This window comes from Phalangium opilio, unplaced genomic scaffold (assembly GCF_054372755.1).
Source record: "Phalangium opilio isolate 3A_F unplaced genomic scaffold, DU_Popi_V2 ptg000105l_1, whole genome shotgun sequence".
Lineage (NCBI taxonomy): Eukaryota > Metazoa > Arthropoda > Arachnida > Opiliones > Phalangiidae > Phalangium > Phalangium opilio.
The window spans coordinates 8,577,859-8,600,080 of NW_028324207.1; the positions used below are offsets into that span (position 1 = coordinate 8,577,859).

Genomic DNA, 22,222 nt, shown 5'->3' on the forward strand with positions numbered 1-22,222 from the left:
TTAGGTTTTTATATTTATTTTCTTTTTATTTATGTGCTAATTAAATAGATAACGATTTTCCCCGTTTCCTACTGCGCTCCTCTTGTGTTTCGTTCTCGTTCGGTAACTTTGGCGGTTAATTCAAATGTGTCTCAAGAGTCGAGGATGGGGGCGAAGCCCTCTTATTTGTGGGGTCGGATACTTCTGAACTTGTATCTTTTGGGTCGGATACTTCTGAACTTGTATCTTTTGGGGTCGGATACTTCTGAACTTGTATCTTTTGGGGTCGGATACTTCTGAACTTGTATCTTTTGGGGTCAGATAAAACGTTCTTGATTGCTGGAGCCTTACAAACGATGGGGCTCTAATCTGGCCGGGGCCGTCTTGTTTACTCTCGAGTGTAGGCGCGATTAAAGCGGCGTAAAATCCTCAAATTTGATCACTAGTGCCAGGATCTATTACCAATGCTAGAGCCCTACACTTTAGTCTCATCTCACTTCTGCTACTACTTATGAGTAACGTTCCTCCAAATTTTCAGCTCTCTAGGGCAAGCGGTTTGGACTGGGCGTTGATTATCAGTCAGTCAGTTAGTCAGGACTTTGATTTATATAGATAATATCAGAAGCGAATAAAAGAAGTCAACAAATAGACCGGGGAACGAGCTAGGCGCGTCACTTATAAAAACCAGTGGGGGTGATTTGAGATCTCCAGAAAATTTTTCCCCCTCCCCAATATTTTCCCGACTCTCGCAAGGAGAGCTGGGTAACTTTGTCGCGACTGTCGCCATCTCTCGCGCTGATTTTCTCCGCTCGGCGATCATTCGGTTAGCAGCTGAGCGCCAAAGTAGGTAACCGAGGCTTAGTGAATTGAATGTTTATTTACGATGGAGTCGCTTAAGTCAATAGTTTCTTTCAATTCACAAGATACTGACTTACTTTTCATACTCTGTTTATTAATTAAGTAAAAATTATACTGTTTTGATTTGTCTTTCATCTCTGTAATGATACTTAAATCTAAATTGGACGCGGACTGAGAAGAACTCTCATTACGGGAGAGCGCCATTTTGTGTAGCTTTATTCAACACCACCAGGTTGCGTTTCCATTCCGAACGTTTTCTAGAAGGGGTGCTAAAAAGGGGGCCTTAAAAATACTCTCTCTTTCCATTTATGAGGAATACGCATTCACAATGCAGTCTATGGGGCTTTGTTGACTTCTTTTATTCGCTTCTGATAATATAGATATAATTGCTTACGTTCGGCGCAGAAGAGCGAGGCGTTTTGCCAGACATTTTCCAGGGTTTCGTGGGTCATTTTCTTGGCAACTTTCTTGGTGGGCACCAATTTGTATTTGTTGGTTACGATGGAGTGAATGACGAGTAGAAGTGACAAAAGAAGCAAGGTTAAAACTATTAAAATCAGCACCTGTAAATTAACCAACAACGAAACCCAATGAACTAGGTAGTAAGTTGATTGGTTTTGAGAAAATCTACTTCTTTGTCCATATTTAAGAAGGACCAAGAAGTCGACGTGACTGTAACTTGGGGGCTGGACACGATGACCAGGTTGTCTATGCCGGAGGGAAATGATGGACTGAAATACTCCAATCGAGTCCGGAAATATGCGCTTGGCTCTGCCGCCCACATAAAATGAGTTTTCTAAAACCGACGCGAGGATTAATTACTTTATACTTAGTTCTTAATCATAGTGTTTCAATATTAGTAGTAAAATAACATACCTTGAAAAATTTTGACTTATCGGATATTCTTAAATAGTCATACTTATCATCATATTTGATATCCAGCCTAAGAATAATAGATTAATTTAACTACAATATAACGTTAACATTGGTTTATAACAGTCCGTAAAGCTGAGATTTGCTTCAGGGATTTCTTTAACTTTTTGCTTTTGGTGTAAAACATTAGTGAATTTGGCGGGAATATACGACAACTTTTTTGTTCTTGAATAGCTCTTATTTCCTTAGCTTTTTCTAAAATCAATAACTGCATTAATCGTTTAAAAAATTCGAATATTCGTGATCTTAATGTTTCGAGTTTTCCAACTTTCGCACATTCATATGCTCGAAAGAGGCAGGTAGGATTATGGCATTAAGTCAATTCTGCCTCGTTCGGTTATATCAGAAGTAGGATAAGGAACTAGAAATAAAGAGCTAGCATTGGTAATAGATCCCGGCACTAGTGAACAAATTTGAGGATTTTATTCGCCGCTTCCATCGCGCGAATTTGGTCGAGTTCCAAAAACATTTCCTACCCCCTTCCCTTCAACCTAAAGCCCCGGTACACGTACGCGGCTGCTTGAATCTAATTCGGCTGTCTACCGCTGCCAGCGTCTCACATTTTGAAGGCAAAACTCAGAAACCGCTACCAGAGGGCCAACTGTTGGTGTACTATCAAGAATATTCACTTTCGCCAAGTGAAGAATATGGTTACCTCGATACTTCTAGTCCCTTATCTTACTTCTGGTTAAATTAATAGTCGAATCGAATTCCAAGTGTTAAAATTACTTTATGTTGAGGAATCGCTTGTAATATTCTGTTATGTACGAGAACATTTCCATTCCCAAGACCTTAAACTTCTGACAATAAATGGGTTTACTTTGTCATTAAAAAGCAATCTTAATTCCGAGACACTCTCTTTAACAACGTCACCGAATTTCGATAAACTCACCCCAAAAGGCTCAACTGCCGAACAGTTAATAGTTGTCTCGTGGGTGTACCTTTAATATTAAATTACTTTTCAAATAATAGGCCTTTCCGAAAAAGTTTCTGAGCCCGGGGCATCTTGTTTAAAAGGTCCCGCGCACGTGCATATCATGCGGATAAACGTCACTGATACGACAGCAGGCGCCATCTGATGCTGGATTATGCTACTGGCCCATTGGGCCGAATCCCATTAGACCGAATGTCCCATTGAACCGAATCCCGTTGGACCGCATATAGCCAAAATGTGCGGGTTTATTATCTTTAAATTTTCATTGCTATTAAAAGATAATATTTTTAACGCCGTATTTTAAAACCGAATTCAAAAAGTCTTTTGGTTTAAAGAAAATACCCTTGTCCTTAAGCTTGCGTCTATCAATACACTTTCCTATATAAATAATGATACTGTGATGGTCAAATCCCAAAATTAAAAGGATGCCTCTATTGTAACCGAGCCAAATCAAAGCCAGCCTGAAATGACCCGTAAAACAATCAATATTTTGGAAAAGGCATATATTTAATGTTCAAGGAACTTAATAAATGCAGCGTTAATTGCTCCAGAATCTTTATAAAAATAATTTGTTGGAAATGGCCCGATTTTATTATGCATGGACCTCAATGAAAATAAAAATATTATGGAAAATCGGTTATCCTACCACTTTAAATCCTAACCTAACCTAATCTAATCTAACCTAACCTAACCTAACCAAACCAAACCAAACCTAACCTAACCTAACCTAAACAAACCAAACCTAACCAAACCTAATCAAAACTAACCTAACCTAACCTAACCAAACCTAACCAAACCCAACCACACCTAACCAAACCTAACCTAACCTAACCTAACCCTACCTAACCCAAACTTACCCTACCTAACCCAGCCTTACCCTACCTAACCCAACCTTACCTAACCTAACCTAACCAAACCAAACCTAACCAAACCTAAGCTAACCTAAGCTAACCTAACCTAACCTAACCAAACCAAACCTAAGCAAACCTAACCTAACCTAACCAAACCTAACCCAACCTAACCTAACCTAACCCAACCAAACCTAGCCTAACCAAACCTAACCTAACCCAACCTTACCCTACCTAACCCAACCTTACCTAACCTAACCTAACCAAACCAAACCTAACCAAACCTAAGCTAAGCTAACCTAACCTAACCAAACCTAACCTAAGCTAAACTAACCTAACCTAACCTAACCTAACCTAACCTAACCTAACCTAACCTAACCTAACCCAACCTTACCCTACCTAACCCAACCTTACCTAACCTAACCTAACCAAACCAAACCTAACCAAACCTAACCAAACCTAAGCTAACCTAAGCTAACCTAACCTAACCTAACCAAACCTAATCAAACCTAAGCAAACCTAACCTAACCTAACCAAACCTAACCAAACCTAACCTAACCTAACCTAACCAACCAAACCTAACCAAACCTAACCTAAGCTAACCTAACCTAGCCTAACCAAACCTGACCAAACCTAACCAAACCTAACCTAACCTAACCTAACCTAACCAAACCTAACCTAACCTAACCAAACCTAACCTGATTTGACCTAACCTTAACCCTCTAAAATATTACCGTAATTTTAATAAAATTTACCCAAAATATTTCAAATACTTAAAGGCCATTATTGCAATAGTACTTTTTTATTACTTTATAGTTTCCCACACTGTCTAACGTAACTGCAATTAAGTTCAAATGAAATTAATAATCAATTGCATGAAACTATTATTACGTAGTTTACTTTCGGTAGTCCGATACTCTTCCACTGCGCCACGGTGAGACGAAAGTTCCTATCGCTAAATTAACTTATATAGCCTTATAAGTAATAATAATATTCCGAATAAAAAATCCCAATAGACAGAAACCGCAAAAACGGCGGGATTTAAAATCATATTTCAGATAAAATCGGTCGATTGGGAATTCGGTCGAATGGGATTCGATCCAATGGGAGGACACCTGGATTATTGGGGTATAGTTAGGCTTAACGAATTTTTTAACTGTTATAAATAGATAATATTTACACTATATTTTACGAAATTAAGTATAAATAATAACTAGCAAAAACTGGAAACTCGAAATTATAAAAATACGACCAAATCTTGGACAGAAAGCGGCCCTTATAAGTACTGAGCGAATAAATTAGGTTTGATTGGCTGCTGCTAGAACTGAACTGAATCGAATGAACTGTTGTCGGACCTTTTACCCAGGATTCCGTTGGTTTTTTCGGAAAGGTTTATTGATAACATTTTGGATTTGTAAATTCGAGTTCTACCTGTATTTAAAATATCGATCATTTCCAGCGAATTCAATTTCTTTCGAAGTCATTTTGGGGTCAACTTAAATTCTAACATGGACAATCCAAAAACTTCGATGGCTGTAAAGACAGATAATTCATGGACTATAGTTAGGCCTAATAGAGATGAGCCGATACCAGATTAAACCGATACCGATATATCAGTTTAGCTAAATATCGGTACCGATACCGATATATCAGTTTAGCTAAATATCGGTACCGATACCGATATATCAGTTTAGCTAAATATCGGTACCGATACCGATATATCAGTTTAGCTAAATATCGGTACCGATACCGATATATCAGTTTAGCTAAATATCGGTACCGATACCGATATATCAGTTTAGCTAAATATCGGTACCGATACCGATAAAGGTCGGCGTTTGGACAAGATAATCCACAGAATTTTGGTTATTCAGTTATTCATGAATAATAATCAGATAATTATTCGTGATTACATTGCATTAATCATAGACTTCCCGTGGATAATTTCAAATTATGGATAAAGATAAAACAAACAGATATTATCCTATCCAAATGCCGACCACTAGATACCGATATTGGTATCGGTCCATCTCTAAATTAGTTGATGATTTTTTCTTTGAAACAAGAACTAATCTCTGAGGTGTGGTTCTTTTGCATGTCTTTTCTGATATATATACGTTGTGGGTATTGATTTGACTTGTCTGCTGTTGGCGTAGTGTCAGACTACCGCCTTTGGCTGTTTATAATTTTTCGTTCGTCTTTGAAGGGTGAGTGATTGTGGTGAGGTGATGTTTTTCGTTCGTGTATTTTAAAAGCATTGTATTTAATTGTACAGGTAAGGTTAAGCATTTTGAATTGTGTTTTACGTTTGCCCGATATATTTAAAGCGAGAGAGAAGATTATCTTATTAGTTTAATTTAAATGGAAGGTTTAATACTCCCTTTAAAATTCCTATCACCCGACGACAAAAGGGTTTCACGCTTTCAACCCCGCTCCCCTATTTAATTGTACTAGTAAGGTTAAGCATTTTGAATTGTGTTTTACGTTTGCTCGATATATTTAAAGCGAGAGAGAGAAGATTATTTTATTACCTTAATTTAAATGGATGGTTTAAGACTCCCTTTAAAATTCCTATCACCCGTCGACAAAAGGGTTTCACGCTTTCAACCCCGCTCCCCTATTTAATTGTACTAGTAAGGTTAAGCATTTTGAATAGTGTTTTACGTTTGTCCGATATATTTAAAGCGAGAGAGAAGATTATGTTATTACTTTAACTTAAATGGAAGGTTTAATACTCCCTTTAAAATTCCTATCACCCGTCGACAAAAGGGTTTCACGCTTTCAATCCCGCTCCCCTATTTCAAAATTCAAAGAAATCGAGGGGAATTTTTAAAAAACAAAAGCAAGTATATACCGATGTTATAAGGCGGTGTTTATTATTAGAAGTTACCTGATTTCTCCATAAATCGAGACGTACATCTGCAACTACGGTCACTTTGTTCTGTATTTGTCGCTTCCAGTAAACATCTTCATGAAATCGTTAATTTAAAATAACTAATACTAGGAAAATGATATGATCTTAAAAGGTGGTGTTGCCATCAAGACTAAGAGTCGAACTTGCAGTCCCGCAAGCTCTGAAATTATAAAACATCCACTTTTGGAGTGAGACTGCGCTATATATAGTTGTGTTGAAATGGTATTACAACTTTTTAGCATCGAACTACGGATTTGTAAAAAGCAAAGGGGTGTAGTTACACTTAATATAGTTAAAGCGAATTTCTGGTTGCCTGAAATTCCATAATGTATTGGTAAATATTTAAGGAACTTCAATCAATTCAAACACAGATTTTTAACTTTGAATTTGAATTATGGTATTATCTTTCACGAACTAAAAGCCATTATCTTATTGATTTTAGATTAGCATTACGGAGATAATTTAGAAACAAAGCTAAAACTCTTTACTCAAACATCACTGTTTAGAGTTGAACTATTAACTAGATCACGCACATATCTAGTTAAACTCAGAATGTTAATTGGAAGTTTAACTTTCGACTTTGTCCACGCTGTAGCAGTGATTATGACTTACAGCCTTTACAATCGACGATTAGCTTTTTATATTATTTCTTATTTATACATACATTGCAAAATATTATAAAACTAGCTTGAATGTTTCCAGACCAAAATTAGAAACCCGATAGACTAGCAGGCGTATCTGAACAGGCCATGTAAGTTTGGGACACTGTTTGCGTAAAAACATAGGATAGCAAACTACATAAATTTTTACTTTTACGAACATTGGATATGGAATATTTAAATTTATCGACATGTTATAGAATAAAGACCATTTAGTTCTGAAAAATATATTATAAAGATCAACTTTATGTGCAACGGTTCAAAGTTTGCAAAGCACAGTTTTAGCTACATCGTATGATATATAACGCTACGGTGAGGCTATTCGTTTGACTTGGCCTGTAGTAGGAGTAGTAGTAGTTGTAGTACCAAATATTTCCCACTTCTTTGATGGGAGACTGAAAGGAGAGGGTTGTGGTAAGATGATGTTTTTTATTCGTTCTCGAATTAAAAGGTATAGGTTAAGCTTTGAGAATTGTGTTTTTCGTTAGTTCGTTTATAAGATATGTTCCATAAGTTTGACACTTCCTATACTTTTGTAATGCTAGATACTTACTGTTACAAGCGAGAATTGTCTACATGCGGTTTTGCTCTCCATCTTGACGCCCCGCCATTTTGTTATCAAAAAGGCATGGAGTTCCGCGATTGGTCGGAGATACTTATTTAAAATTATCCATGAAATTTTAAACTAATTGTAATTTTAAAGTCATTCGGTGTTATTTTTTAAATGTTTCACTAAACAGTTTGAACTTATAATTAGTTAAAGAATCGATAAAAAAATCACTTCATTTTCCTTTTCACCCTCCCTTTAAGGGCTAGGTGTGCGTTATGGGTAACCTAGCACTGTTAAAGGTGGCCCTTTTCACTCCAATTTTCTTCAGGTCTATAAATAGGGGCTATGTCTGGGTTGCGGGATTTTACATGATAGCGTACTTCTAAACCCTAACTTTGATAATTGATTTGAATTAAAATTTAATTTCAAATTGTAAAAGCCAGGGCTTTTGTAAATTCAAATTTAAAGAAATTAATTTTCAAAACATCTGACGCTATAGACGTTAAGTACTTTCAAGATTGGCTTGACAGAAATCACACTTACAATACTATTTTAATTTCAAATTAGTCTTAACTCGTTCTTACGAAGTTAATTGTTGCAAAATTTAAACTTCACAAAATTGAATTGCAAAACACGTTTTCCGTCAGCTCACAACAATAAATAACTACACCAACAAATCATTTAAAGACAACAAAAAACAGCACTTAGTGACATTTGTCTCGCTTGGGGAATCGTTATTAAAATTGTCATTTAAAAAAATCAAAATAAAAACAAAGACATAAATTTGGTATTTATTTCCAAACAAACGGAATCACGGCCAAGAGATTTGGCGACATAACTTATCTACAAATTAAAGACTTTAAATGGCGCTCTAATGGGTCGGAAATAAATTCCTCTTGTCAATTAAACGCCCATTACTTAATTTACAGAGAGACAGTCTATTCATTAAAGCGTATCGTTCACTATTTACGTGTAAACACCCTGAGGGTTCAACGTTTTCCCGCTATTTCTTCTGATCAAGGAAAAGTTGTTTTCTGGAGACTTTCTTAAGACTTTTACTCTTTGAACTTAGCCTCAATTTTTATTCATTTTATATCAATTGAGAGAGGAAATCCTGATCAAAATTGGGCCATTCTTTCACTAAAGGTCACCAAACTAGGTAAAATAATTAACGACTTAAATTTATTCCACGTCTGTACGCAAATGAGGGAATTACTAATCTAAAAATTAATAAATTGTCCCAAAAAGTTCGGTTTTTATATACTTAAATGGTCCACATTTTCTCTCTTATGCGGGGTCTAATTTCAATGCCGTTCTTAGTCATCCTTGCTTTTATATAATAAAATATATCTTATTCCCACTCCACACTTAATCATTGAATTACTTCTGTTTTTTTTGTCAGTGTTAAACTACGAGATGTTGAACGGGTAATCTAGAAAACTCAACGTTTGAGGCATGGAGACGCCAATGAAGGGATACGATAAAGCTCCTCCCATATCTCAAAGTATCATCGCTGAACCTTTAGAATACCTTTATTTGCTTCTAATTTTCTAGTGAGAATTACGGTAATAATATAACCCATTTTTTCCCAAAAGTCTTCGATGTTAGGAGTTCACATCTCTGCCCGATTATAAATATATGACACATGATAATTTCCATGTCAGTTTTCATTTGAATTTCATAGCATTATATTTAATAATTTTCTGCTGTATATTTGTCTTTTGCCGTTGACGACCAAATTGTTTGGTGAAAACAGGATTGTGGCAGACGTTGTTTTTGGTTTCATATTATGCTAATTTTGTCTAAGAACACTATATACGATTTTCTAGATTGAAAATTATAAGTTAAATCGGATAAATTACCAATTTAAATATTTGTGAAAATAAAATTACCCGTCTGTCGGTAATTTCTGGTAATTAATTTTTCACTCGTTGGTCACTTCATACTGTATAGTTTAGGTGCTTTAAACAGTGCAAATTAATGATAAATTAAGGAAAAAGTGGATTCAGAAATAAAACAGGCTAATTTCTGTACTCTATGGCTGTGTAGTCAAATTTTTAACTCTCAGCTCCAAAATTTGGAAAATGTTCTTTCTTTTACCGTTAAATTACCATTTTAAAAATACGGTATGATATACATCGGTAATTTAACGAGATCTTTACCTATTGCAAAAGTAAGATGAGACTACAAGTACTGAGCTAACCAAATTCTTCACTTGGCGAAAGTGAATATTCTTGATAACGCACCAACGGTTGGCCCTCTGGTAGCGGTTTCTGAATTTTCCCTCTTAAACGTGAGACGCTCGCGGTGGTAGACGGCCGAACTAGATTCAAGCACCCGCGTCCGTGTTCCGCGGCTATAGGTTGAGGGGAAGGGGGTAGGAAATTTTTTTGGAACTCGACCAATTTTTTTTCTCTCTAGTATAGGCGCGATGGTAGCGGCATAAAATCCTCAAATTTGTTCACTAGTGCCAGGATCTACTACCAATGCTAGAGCTCTTTACTTCTAGTCTCATCTTACTTCTGCCTATGACATCTCCACTCATTGTGGCAACACAGCGTTTGGAAATGACTTATCCAAAGTTTCTCGATATCAGACTGGGGTCTCTTTAAGTCTCTCTTTAAAAATCAAAGCCACGGTATATCAGTGTATGACTCGATGAGAGCCCAACCCAAGTCGTAATAAAAGGTCATCGGTTAATGTCACCTCTTTTTGGCAATTGTTAATTATTTAAAACAAGCTTGTGGAAATGCAATATATTTATTATTTATACATCCATTTAGTTTGTGCCCTTCCTGTTTGTAAATAATGAGCCATTCACAAAAACGATAAAACAAAGAAGAGTCCGGAATCATGGACGTACGAATTGATATAATCAAAAACAAAACGCCTCTGATTGGTTCCTGGAAAAATGACGAAAGGAAACTATTCTCCTCATATACAGAAGTTACTCTGGTAAAAATATCATAAATACTTTAGCCATTGAAGAGATAAGGATATTAAATTTTGTTGCTAACGTGCAAGTAATTAGTTGTTAAAAGAACATTTTGGAATACCGTAACCCCCAAGGAGGACGCTCAGTTTTATATAAGAGAGATGAGATTCTTTAAATCAAATAATCGGAGTAATCTACGGGTAAGTTTATGTTAACTATACTTTTAAAAGCGCGTTAAGTTGGACTACTTTAATTATGGTACATGTTATTAGTTGAACATTATTAAAACAATTATCTAGACGTCTGACGTTTGCGTTTCAGTACACCTTGAACGTGTACTGTACGACAAACTTCAAACGTTAACACCTTAATTATAAACGTAGATGCTAGATGTTGGTTTGCTTGTGAAAACTACATTTATCTATGAGCATTTTGTTAATTCTTAAATAGGAAAAGACAGGGATAGAACTGCGCCTGCGCAGTAGGGTATGGTATTATAGATGATCACGTTAGAAATTGCATTATGTGTCAAAAATTAGTTTTTCTATGAGTATTTCGATTAAACTTAAAAACCTTCCATAAAGCTATAGTTACGCCTGCGCAATATGGTTCGAAGGATCATGCGCATGCTCAGATACGGAAATAGTCAGGTTTATTATGGGTTGCATTTTTGATCAGATATTAAATATATAATTACACGTCTCACGTTTTCGTTTATAATTCTGAAAATACTCTATTAGACCCCTATTCGCGAACACCCATTGAATGAAGATTCAAGCTAACTTTTAACGCAAAATGACGCCTTTAGAACCTTCCACTCTATTCATAGTGTTTCCACGAACATTAATTGTAAATACAAGTTTACCCACACGTCTCACGTTCGCGTTTAAAAATCTGGACGGATTTTTCGAAACCCCCTTTCGCGTCTACCCATTTAATGAAGATTCAAGCTAACTTATAACACAAAATGACGCCTTTAGAACCTTCCACTCTATTCATAGTGTTTCCGCGAACAGAAACTGTAAATGCAAATTTCCCCACACGTTTCACGTACACGTTTATAAATCTGGACGGATTATCCGAAACCCCCATTCGCGTAAACCCATTTAATGAAGATTCAAGCTAACTTATAACACAAAAAGACGCCTTTAGAACCTTCCACTCTATTCACAGTGTTCCCGCGAACAGAAACTGTAAATAAAAGCTGACCCACACTCGGTCGCGAAGGGTGGAGTCGTCAAACGGATGTTTCTATCATTAATAACAACACCGCGTCGCAAATTGGTAATACAATACGCCGTTCATTTCGGAAGTTCAGAGAGACAAAAGCGTTGAACTCTTCCGTCCCGTTAGGCTAATTTTAGTTATGTATTCGAGGCGTTCAACCAAAATATAGGAAGTAACATAGACAATGATAACAATGATGAAAAATTACCATCTCCGAATAAACTTTTTAAACATTTTTCGTGTTGTAAATTTCGGGAACAGTCGGTTCGATAGAGAAGTCTTAAAATGGTCAGGTTATCTCGAATTCTGGTAGGTTGCAAGCCTTTCTAAGGTTTTAAGAAATTTGTTTCACGATATAGGATAGGCAACTCCTTATCTAAAACGACAGCTTATTCTGTATATACTCGGTTCCAGCTTCGGTTGTTAGCACGCTCAAAGCTAGGTTTCTATGTAACCAAAGAGAATATACCAAGAGGAGCAGAAAGTCTAGCCTTTCACAAGGCTTTTGAAAAGCCGGCCACAGTTTTGGAGTAACTAGATCCGGTTTGTGTTGATTGGCTAAGCAGCAACGCCTTTTATTGGTTAAATTATGTCGACTGCTAATTTTTGGTGGTGGCTAAGGGTTGATCTCTGGGTTGAATCTTGACGTACAAAAGGTAATTTTTAAGTTGACCGTAGACGACATGGTCACGTGAACAACCGGAACTAGTTCCTCCAAATTCAAGGCCGGTCCCTATTTACAAAGTTTCTGCTCCTCTTGGTACATTCTCTTTGATGTAACGTAGTTTTTTGCGTGCTGACAACCGACGAAAGGAATACTCATTTTCAGGATTTAAATCTCGAGATTTTAGATCCAGAAAATGGATTTTAAATTCGTCTCTTGTCAGCACGCACAGAAATAAATTACATAGAGACCTAGCTTTGCGCGTGCTGTCAACTGAAGCTGGAACAGAGTATACTGTATATCGAATAATAAGAATAAGCTGCCGATGATGTTTATTATTTCAACTTTGTAGTATTATTTAACAATATAAATTATTTTTACGAACATTTTAAGATTTAGCCACATCGTATGATGTACATCTACGATGAGGCTCTTAGTTTGAAATGCCCTGTTGTTGTTGTTGTTGTTGTTGTTGTTATTGTAGTAGTAGGGGTGTCACAGTAGCGACTTTGTCAGTTTAAAATTGTTAGTTCGTCATTGAAGGGAATGTGAGAGAATTGTGGTGAAGGTGATATTTTTGGTTCGTCTATTTAAAAGGAAGGGAATTATGATAGTATTGTTAAGCTATATTTTTTATTAAGTAGTTACTTTTGAATGAAAATTTCAACTGCTAATTATAAAAAAAAAACCAATTAAACCCGGTTTTTTTCGAGCCCAGATGCCATTATTTCTTAATTTTTCATGATCAAAACTATTTATGTTCTTAATATATAAAACTATTTATTTAAAATTTAGAAATGGACATACGAAAGCTGTCTTTTAACTCTCATTTTGGCCTACCAACTCGGGCAGATCCTGGCACTTCCCGCTAAAGACAGAAGCAATAAGTACGACTTGATGCAACAGGAGCTAGGATCCGCCGGAAACATGCCTCTAAGTCCGTTCTGTAAGTGTGACAATAGATCATGGACATTGTATTCTAAGGTAGCACGGTAGCTCCCTTATATAAGACTTCATACTGGCTCTAATGTATCAGGAGAATTTTTAGCCACATCGTTTGATGTACAGCTAACGATGGGGGTATTAGTTTGACTTTTTTTTTTTTTTTTTTTTTTTTTTTTTATTGAATATCAGTTTAATAATAATAAATATTTATCCCTGAGTGCCACATAAGCAATACTGCTTGAGCGTGGCTGGGGGTTTACAATGATTGTCAGAAAAGTGGTTACATAGAGTGGTTTCATTAGTTATATATACATTTGTCACTACACGTTGTTGACTTGTTATATTAGTTAATTAAGTTAGTTTCATAAATTATATTAATTACAATAAATTCAATAATTGATATATATTACTACATATTTAGTTATCTATATAATTGTTAATTTCATTAAATCCTTTAGCTATTAGCCAGGAGTTTATCTTGTTTTTAAATAAATTAATAGTTTTACATTCCTTAGTTACTTTGTCGAGTTTATTATACAGTTTCGGACCTAAATAGGTTGAATGTTTTTGGCCGATAGTTTTTAATACTGTGGTACTCCCTAAGTTTCTATTTGCTATAAATCGCGTATTATATGTTATATTCTGTGGGAGTAAGGTGTTTTTCACTTTAAAAGTATTAATTAATATGGTTTTTGCATATAATTGCCGTACGGAGAAGACTTTAAATTCATTATACAGTACCAATCTAGATTCTAAACGAGGTTTTTTTAAACAAATTCTGATTAAGTGCCTTTGTATCTTTTCTAATGGATCAATATATTTATAAAACGTTCCTCCCCAACCTATGATACCATATACAATTAGCGACTGTATCAGGGAAAGATAGACAATTTTTAACCACCTTAATGTCAGAAAATTTCGTAGCTCGTAGAATTTTGGTAAACAAAGACGCAGTTTCTGGACTATATTATTTATGTGATGTTTCCATTGTAGATGTTGATCAATTGTAACTCCTAAAAACTTAATTTTTTCCATTCTTTGCAATTTTTTACAAGTACGCCCGCAATTGGTACAGTGATAATTATCGTGTATAAATAACTCAAAATTATTTATATCAAGTGCTCTAGACGAAAAACATAAATAGTTGGTTTTCTGTATATTTAACGTTAGAAGACTGTCATTTAGTTCGATATATATCTTATTTAGACCGTTCTGCGCCTTTGCAAAAGTTTCATCCCACGAGCTACCCTCAAATATTAAGGTTGTATCATCAGCAAAAACAGTGACTTTTCCATTTGTATCAAGATTACAAATATCATTAATATAAATTAAAAATAATAATGGTCCCAAGACCGTTCCTTGGGGTACTCCAAACAATACTAGTTCAGGGTCACTCAATGTGTTGTTTACTTTCGTTAAAGTTTTACGATCTTTAAGGTAGCTCCTAAACCAATTAAGGGGAATACCCCTGACACCCGCATTTTCTAATTTAGTTATTAATATCTTATGTGAGACTGTATCAAATGCTTTCTTTAGGTCTAGAAATATTGCAATTGCTTTTTTACCTTTATCTATAGAATTATATAATAGTTCAGTTACTCTTAGAATCGCATCATTTGTACTGTAGCCAGGTCGAAAACCAAATTGATTAGGAGAGAAATAATTTTCTTTTTCCAGAAATTTAACCATTTGTTTTTTAACAATTTTTTCGATTATTTTAGAAATATTACTTAGTAATGATATTGGTCTGTAGTTTTCAACATTGGTTTTTTCTCCTGTTTTATAGATAGGTATAATTATAGCATGTTTTATAGCATCAGGGAAAACACCGTTGTTCAGTGATAAATTTATAATGTGGGTTAGAGGCTCAGAAATGTAGTTTTTTAGGGACTTTATTGTCTTAATGCTAATCTGGTCATGGCCGTATGAAGATAGATTTTTAAGGGATTCAATACCGTTTAAAACATCTCCTGTTGTTACTGGGCTAAAAAAAATACTACGTGTTATAGAGCTAGACCTAATACTTGACGTTGTCTTATTTTGTTTTATATTTTTAGCTAGTTCAGATCCGACGTTTGCAAAATAGGTATTAAATACATTTGCTACTCTTTTAGAGTTCATTTTAACTTCCAAAATTTCGCCTTTGTGTTTGATAGCATCAATTGGGTTATGTACTTTAGTTTTCCGTGTAACCTCGTTTATAGTTTTCCAAACTGATTTCGCTTCATTGCTCGCTTGTATTTTTGTTTTGAAGTAATTATATTTCAGTGTCCTGGTTAACGAGTTTAACTTATTCCTATAAGTTTTAACCAAGTCTTTCAGCTTAGCATTAAAGGGTTCATTTCTAAGCCTCTTTGCAAGCTGGTCTCGTTTCCTAATTGATACTATCAAAGCAGAAGTTATCCAAGGTTTAATTTTTATATTTTTATGGTTATTATTAACAATAGTGGATTTTGTTGCCGAAATTATAAAGCTCTTTAGCGTACTTAAAAAGTTATTGCAAGCTAGATTACAATCATTTGTATTTAAAACCGCAGCCCAAGATTCTGATTTTACCATCGATTCTAATAACTTGTTATCAATGTAATTAAATTGTTTCTTAGGGTCAAAATTAGATTGTCTTGTATCACGAAGGTTTGGTAGAGCTAGAAATGTAGCATAGTGGTCAGTGATCGTAGTCTGTAAGACGTAGGAGTTAATTCTATTATTTTCTTTCGTTTTAATGAAAATGTGGTCTAGACAAGTTTTTGACGTCTCGGTTACTCTTGTCGGTATATTGATACATGAATATAAGCCATATTCGTGTAATAATGTTAGATATTCAGAGACCATAGAGTCTCCAGAGTTAAGGATGTTAATGTTAAAGTCTCCGATCCAAATAGTATTGTCCTTTACCAAATTAGAATTTGAGAATTTAGAATCCACGTCTTGTATGAAGTCAGCTACCGAATTATTTGGTGATCTATAACATCCTATAACTCGATAGATCGTTCCAGCATTTATTTGCACATCAACACATTTTGTAGATGCTCCAGTAAAGCTGATTTCCTTTTCGCAGAAAACTAAATCCTTCTTTATGTACATTATCAGTCCATCATTCTTATTATGGTAATTTTCAGTACAAGTAAGATTGTACCCATCGATCACATACATGTCTTTATTTATAATTTCAAAGGTTTCGGTTAATAAAATTATATCTAAACAGCTTTCTAAGGATTGCAGAAAGATAAGGAATTCATCGAAGTGTTTATTAATGCTTCTAATATTGACATGAAAAATTTTTAGAGAGTTTATTTCTGTAGTTTTAATCGTGTGGAAATCGTTAGTTATATTTTGGGTATATATGTTATTTGTTATTAGATCTTCATTAAATTCAAACATGTTAGATACATTTGTAACACTACTAAGATTCTATTTTATATTTATTTTAAATAGTTTTAAGATCATTAATTGATCTAACTTTAATTGCCTTCATGTTATCATCTTTCCTTAAAAAAACTTTCCCATCCGCCACCCATACATATTTGTAATTTTTACTTTTTGCTAGTTGTTTAGTATCATAAAGTATTTTTTTATTAAAAGGGGTCAATTGTTCGTTTATATAAACTCTTGTACTTTTTAATGAAGGGTTAATATCACTTGCTTTTAGGTTGTTTTTTATCTTGCCTTTTTTAATCCACACATCTCTAATATTTTTTGTATTAAATTCTACACGAATAATTGATGTATTTTTGTTTGTTACAGGTAGTCTATAAACATTTATAATTTCCTGTCCATTGAATGTAATTCCCAATTCTTTAGCAACAGCTTTTAGAACTTCTGATAATTGTTCATTATTCGTACGATCAATGCCAGTAATCTCTAAGTTTGTTGCAAGGTTTTCCTGTCTTAGTTCATTTATTTTATTTTCCTGCTCTAAAAGTCTAGATTCTAAGGTTTTGTGCTCGAGCTTAAGGTTAGTGTTTTCCATTTTAATACTTCCGACATCGGTAGTAAGAGAGCCTAGTACTTGATTAAAATCATCTATCTTGTCCGAACAAAATTGTACGGACGCTTCAATAATGTCTATTTTATCTAGCTTGGCTTCAATATCTGCTATTTTTGATCCAATCTTGTCTATCTCGTCTAACTTTTTCATGTTGAATTGAATATCGCTTACTTTTTGCAGTAGTAGTTGCATATCTCCAGATGGTTCTGAAGATGTTTCTGGTGTCGATAGATGTTGTATCGTTCGTCATTTTAAAGGGAGAGTGAAAAGAGGAATTAGTGATTTTGAAAGGGAGAGGATTATGATTTGTCTATAACAGTGCATTGCGAATGTATAATGCGCATATTAATGGCCACACTATGAGTGAAAAGGGATAAATTGTGTTAAGGTGATAATTTTCAATCATTGCGGATCCACTGAGAAAATATTAATGAACAAACACTAGATTCTTTGTCTTTTATGAACCCACAAATCTGTTCCATAGAAAAAGCATGAGATTTATGGTGGTCATAAATTAGAAGCCCAAACCATGGATAAAGAATGCGCGCGAGGAAATTTGTTTTCACGCTACAGGATAGGCAAATCCCTATCTCGAACGACAGCTTATTCTGTATATATACTCTGTTACAACAACGGTTGTCAGCACGCGCAAACCTAGGTCTCTATGTATCGTACGTGCTGTCAAGAGACGAAAAACTTCAGGATCTTCTGGATTTAAAATATGCGCGAGTTTTTTGCTTGAATGCTCGGACCTCTAGGCCTTAGTTTCAAATACTTGTGAAATTGCCTCCAGACTACTACACGTGCACTCGAGATAAAAAACTCACCGATAATCCTGAAGTTTTTTGTCAGCACGCTCAAAGCTAGGTTACATAGAGACCTGGGTTTGCGCGCGCCGGCAACCGATGTTGTAACAGAGTATATACAAAAAAAGCTGTCGTTCGAGATAGGGAGTTGCCTATCCTAAAGCGTGAAAACAAATTTCCTCACGCGCATTCTTTATCCATGCCCAAACCCTTGGTTGCGTGAGCTAAGAAGCTGATTTCCAGTTTTGCCGAACGTATTATTAATGAAAGGGTCTATGAAGGGGCTTTACTGGTTTTGTGGTTTAACATATAAAACAAAATTTCATAATGTCCTGACGAGGAAAAATGAGTCCCTTTTCAGCTAGTTTTCCTAATGAGTACATCTGTATCTCCGTTTCATAGATTTTTCTAATTTAGCGCCAAATATTGGGAAATCTTCGCCACTAATGGCGGCAACTTACTATTTCAACCCACCTCGAAGACAAGCCAGTAGGGAAGAGAGTACATCGGAGGCCGAGATATTCGAGGATGGATGTCGGGCTGCGGATGGCCGTGAAGGTACTTGTTACGACGCCATGAGATGCATAGATTTGGATGGCGTACCGATGGGCAGATGTGGAGCCCAAAACAGCGTCTGTTGTATATGTAAGTAGTTCCTTTATCTTTCGTATCATTAGTTCATAAGATATGTTCCATGGTTACTGAGAGTTTGTCATGAAGTGACGTAGGTCATAGATTCTCGTAAAGCGACGTCAGGTGAGGCGTTATCAAATGCGTAGTACGGACTAAATAGGAAGATGGACTGAAAAATCGAGTGCAGCCTGTAATTCTCGCTTGTAGTTCTCGAACTAGCTCTAGCTGTAAGCAAATGAATAAGAAATGTCATACTTGTGGAATATTTTACTTATGTTTCAATGTATTAGGAAGTGACTTGTTTGTATGTCTGCATGTTTTTGTTCATGCACAGTCACAATTCCTTGCCTAATTTGACTAAAATGGAGTAACACTAGTGAAAGGTTTTAGAAAGGGTTTGTTTTTGGGACCTAGCGGTTGGGACAGAGATGGAAACTTGTTATTGAGCCTGTTAAGAACGTCATAACAATTCAGCTTTATGATTAATGCCTATTTCGGAATCGTTTTATTGAATTAGGACATTGTAAAACAAGTTCGTTAAGATTATGGGTGGGCCTCAAAAACTGCTTGATTTTTAGTGTCAACATTGACATGAAACACTAGCCGGTTTCAAGTTCTTTAAAACAAATGGGCAACTACAAAGCTTAGCTATAAAGAAAACTAAATTTTGTTTCAAACACAATCCATCTTTAGTTGAACGAACTTGCGGAAGTTCAAGTACGCAGCAAGTAACGTATTTCCGGAACCCGAATTACCCGTCACCGTACGATAAAGAAGAGATGTGCAAGTTGCGAGTCGAACGCCGGGACACGAATGTCTGCCAGATACGTCTAGACTTTATCAACTTTGACTTGTCGCGACCAAAGGATGGTAACTGCTCGCAGGACATGTTGGTCGTTTCGGGACAAAACGAGAATAATTTAGTGCCCAAGATATGCGGGGCAAATTCCGGACAGCACTGTAAGTTATTGAAGGTATTATGGATTCCCAACTTGGTCCAAAAACTGGTCACCAAACGTACACAACAATGGGTGTGACGCGCTCTAAAGTGAGTCGGAAGTGATTAGGTCAAGTGGGGAGAAGGAACTCAAGCTTCAAAGAATCTTGAGTGGTGAACTTGAAATTTCGCAACAAAACTGTATTTCTGACTGACTCACAAAGGTGGATTTACAAGTTTCATTTTCTCTCTCCTCAAAGGACACCTTTTTCGAAATGCCTTATGGGAAATATAAGAGTTGGGAATCCATGTACTCATCCATTATTTTATATCCTACGTTGTACAATAAACACATTTATCGTTAGATTACATCGACGTCGATGAAGGTGGCATGGTTAGCTTACACGTCATGATGGTCGCGAACTACCCCAGGACATTTGATATAAAGATCACTCAGATATCCTGCAATACACCCCAAAGTGGTAAGATACAATAATTTTTTCGGGTTTAGGTCCAAACACAATGTGAAACTACTACTAGCCCTTCATCCGTCACGTGGGTGAATCGTCAAACCACGTGTCTTCTAGGACAGGAATGACATAATAAATAATAAAGTTGCAGATAGAGGGTTTGAATGGTGGTGCCGGTTGAAATATAAAGAAAACCATTCTACGATGACCAAATGAGATTTTTTTTCACTAGCTGTTTTACAAACCTTAAAAAACACCGGCTTAGTTAATTAGAATTAGAATTAAAATTAGCTTCCGTTGATATTTCCACGGAACTATTCTTGCACTAGTCATAGCCATTACGTAGCGTACGTATTGCAACATGCAAATCAGTGCAACTCCTTTTTGGCGCCAAAATGTATATTCAATAATCGAAGCAAAAAACCGGGTTAGAATTGCCCGTTAATGGCGACCGGATTTAGCAATAGGAAAACGAGCCTTACTTAATCTACCGTACTTTTATAGCGCCTGCGCACTGTCTCCAGTACTTCGTTGGAACAAGTGGGTATATCAAGAGCTTCAACTACGACGCGGCCGATTCGGATGGTCAGGGTTACCCCAACGACATGGATTACACAATCTGTCTTCGTAAGGAACCAGGCTTTTGTTCGGTCTCTTACGAATTGGCAACAACCTCAACGGGAGCGGTTCCCTTCGGAGTTGGAGCTCTTCCATCGGGTTCCGTTATATCTGGACCAGTTCTGGCCGAGTGTCCGGATGACTACCTGGTCATTGGAGGAGTTCGCGTTTGCAGCGGAAAATTGAACTCGTCTTCCATACCAACTCGCGTCAATTCCAGGGTTGGCAATAGCACATTGATAGCTACGTACAGTCAACCGACCGGGTTGATCAGTGGTAAGATTAAACAATTGTAAAACTGTTCACAAATTACGTAACTCGGAGACGGTGGCAAGGGTGTTTGAGTAGACCTTCCTAAATTTTACAGGGGTGGGAATGATAAAAATTATACGTAACAAATCATTTTTTAGTACATGAACCTCAATATAGCAACGATCAAGAGAAAGTGTATTTTCACCTATTTTCAAGCTATGTAGAAAAATTTACTAATAGACCACTCCAATAATTCCACGCAGTAGAGAGGGCCTCCATCTCAAACTATTTCTCTTACGCCAAGAGTCAACGCGACGAATTCACTACACGCTGTAGTCTAGCTGACTCGCACTGCCTCTAGCGGTGATTCTTGACACGAGGGAAATAACCAAAGATGGTGGCCTCCCATCCTGTGTGATTGCTTCTCTGCAGGAATCTATGGAATCGTCTATTATTGTTAAGGACAAACGCTTTAATCACTCTTAATATTTTCAAAATTTAAAACAAGCCGAAGAATATTTGTAATACATGGGGATTTCGGAAATTTTGGCTAGGTGGGGTTTTCTTAAAGTAAGTCTCGGCTGTTGTTTAGATTAAACAAATGACACTAGATGCTCAATTGGTCGATGGGTGGAGTTGACTAAGCTTAGCAAAGGCTAGTTTTAGCTCCGACCTCATGAACGATTCTGAATGGCTCCTGCGTTTGGCAAGGTAAAATTTGTGGGTAGAAGATCAGCAAGAATGTTTGGGGTACCACAGGAGACGACATTTGCTCTAATTGTTACAAGGGTGAAGGCGTAGTCGAAAAATGGCAGTTCTTAGCCTTACGTAATTTGTGCTCCTTGACCTTATTGTAATTGCATCTTACTTTTTATAGACACAACATCGGGTCCTTTTTTCGTCCGTTTTGTTTCCAATATGTACAACAACGCTCGGGGTTTCTATTTGTTGTACAGGCAAAATCCATGCAAATAGGCCGACATGGCGCCCCTTCATAATTTCTCAATATTTTTAACATTCCTATAATCAAACTATAACATTATTTTGTACATTTTTACAATAAAAAACGATA

General features: G+C 36.1%; 2 protein-coding genes across 3 annotated transcripts; one reads left to right on the forward strand and one right to left on the reverse strand.

Moving 5' to 3' along the window:
- Positions 1-424: 424 nt before the first annotated feature.
- Positions 425-6,554, reverse strand: LOC149629831 (uncharacterized). The gene is made up of 8 exons (XM_089851519.1): positions 6,443-6,554; positions 4,984-5,085; positions 2,663-2,711; positions 2,500-2,570; positions 1,714-1,780; positions 1,469-1,633; positions 1,232-1,400; positions 425-540 (listed from the first exon to the last, which is right to left on the reverse strand). Exons 2-8 carry the CDS (start codon positions 5,034-5,036, stop codon positions 485-487), a joined length of 630 nt encoding a protein of 209 aa, XP_089707645.1. The 5' UTR covers positions 5,037-5,085; positions 6,443-6,554; the 3' UTR covers positions 425-484.
- On the forward strand, positions 4,949-22,212 carry LOC149629832 (uncharacterized). 2 transcript variants are annotated; one of them, XM_089851517.1, is made up of 10 exons: positions 4,949-5,087; positions 9,078-9,240; positions 10,459-10,630; positions 10,707-10,810; positions 13,297-13,447; positions 18,643-18,885; positions 19,567-19,833; positions 20,176-20,292; positions 20,785-21,174; positions 22,028-22,212. In XM_089851517.1, exons 4-10 carry the CDS (start codon positions 10,772-10,774, stop codon positions 22,123-22,125), a joined length of 1,305 nt encoding a protein of 434 aa, XP_089707643.1. In that variant the 5' UTR covers positions 4,949-5,087; positions 9,078-9,240; positions 10,459-10,630; positions 10,707-10,771; the 3' UTR covers positions 22,126-22,212. The 2 variants fall into 2 exon arrangements, with proteins under 2 accessions (XP_089707643.1, XP_089707644.1); XM_089851518.1 differs by lacking the exons at positions 4,949-5,087; positions 9,078-9,240; positions 10,459-10,630; positions 10,707-10,810 and adding an exon at positions 12,432-12,493.
- The last annotated feature ends 10 nt before the right edge of the window (positions 22,213-22,222 follow it).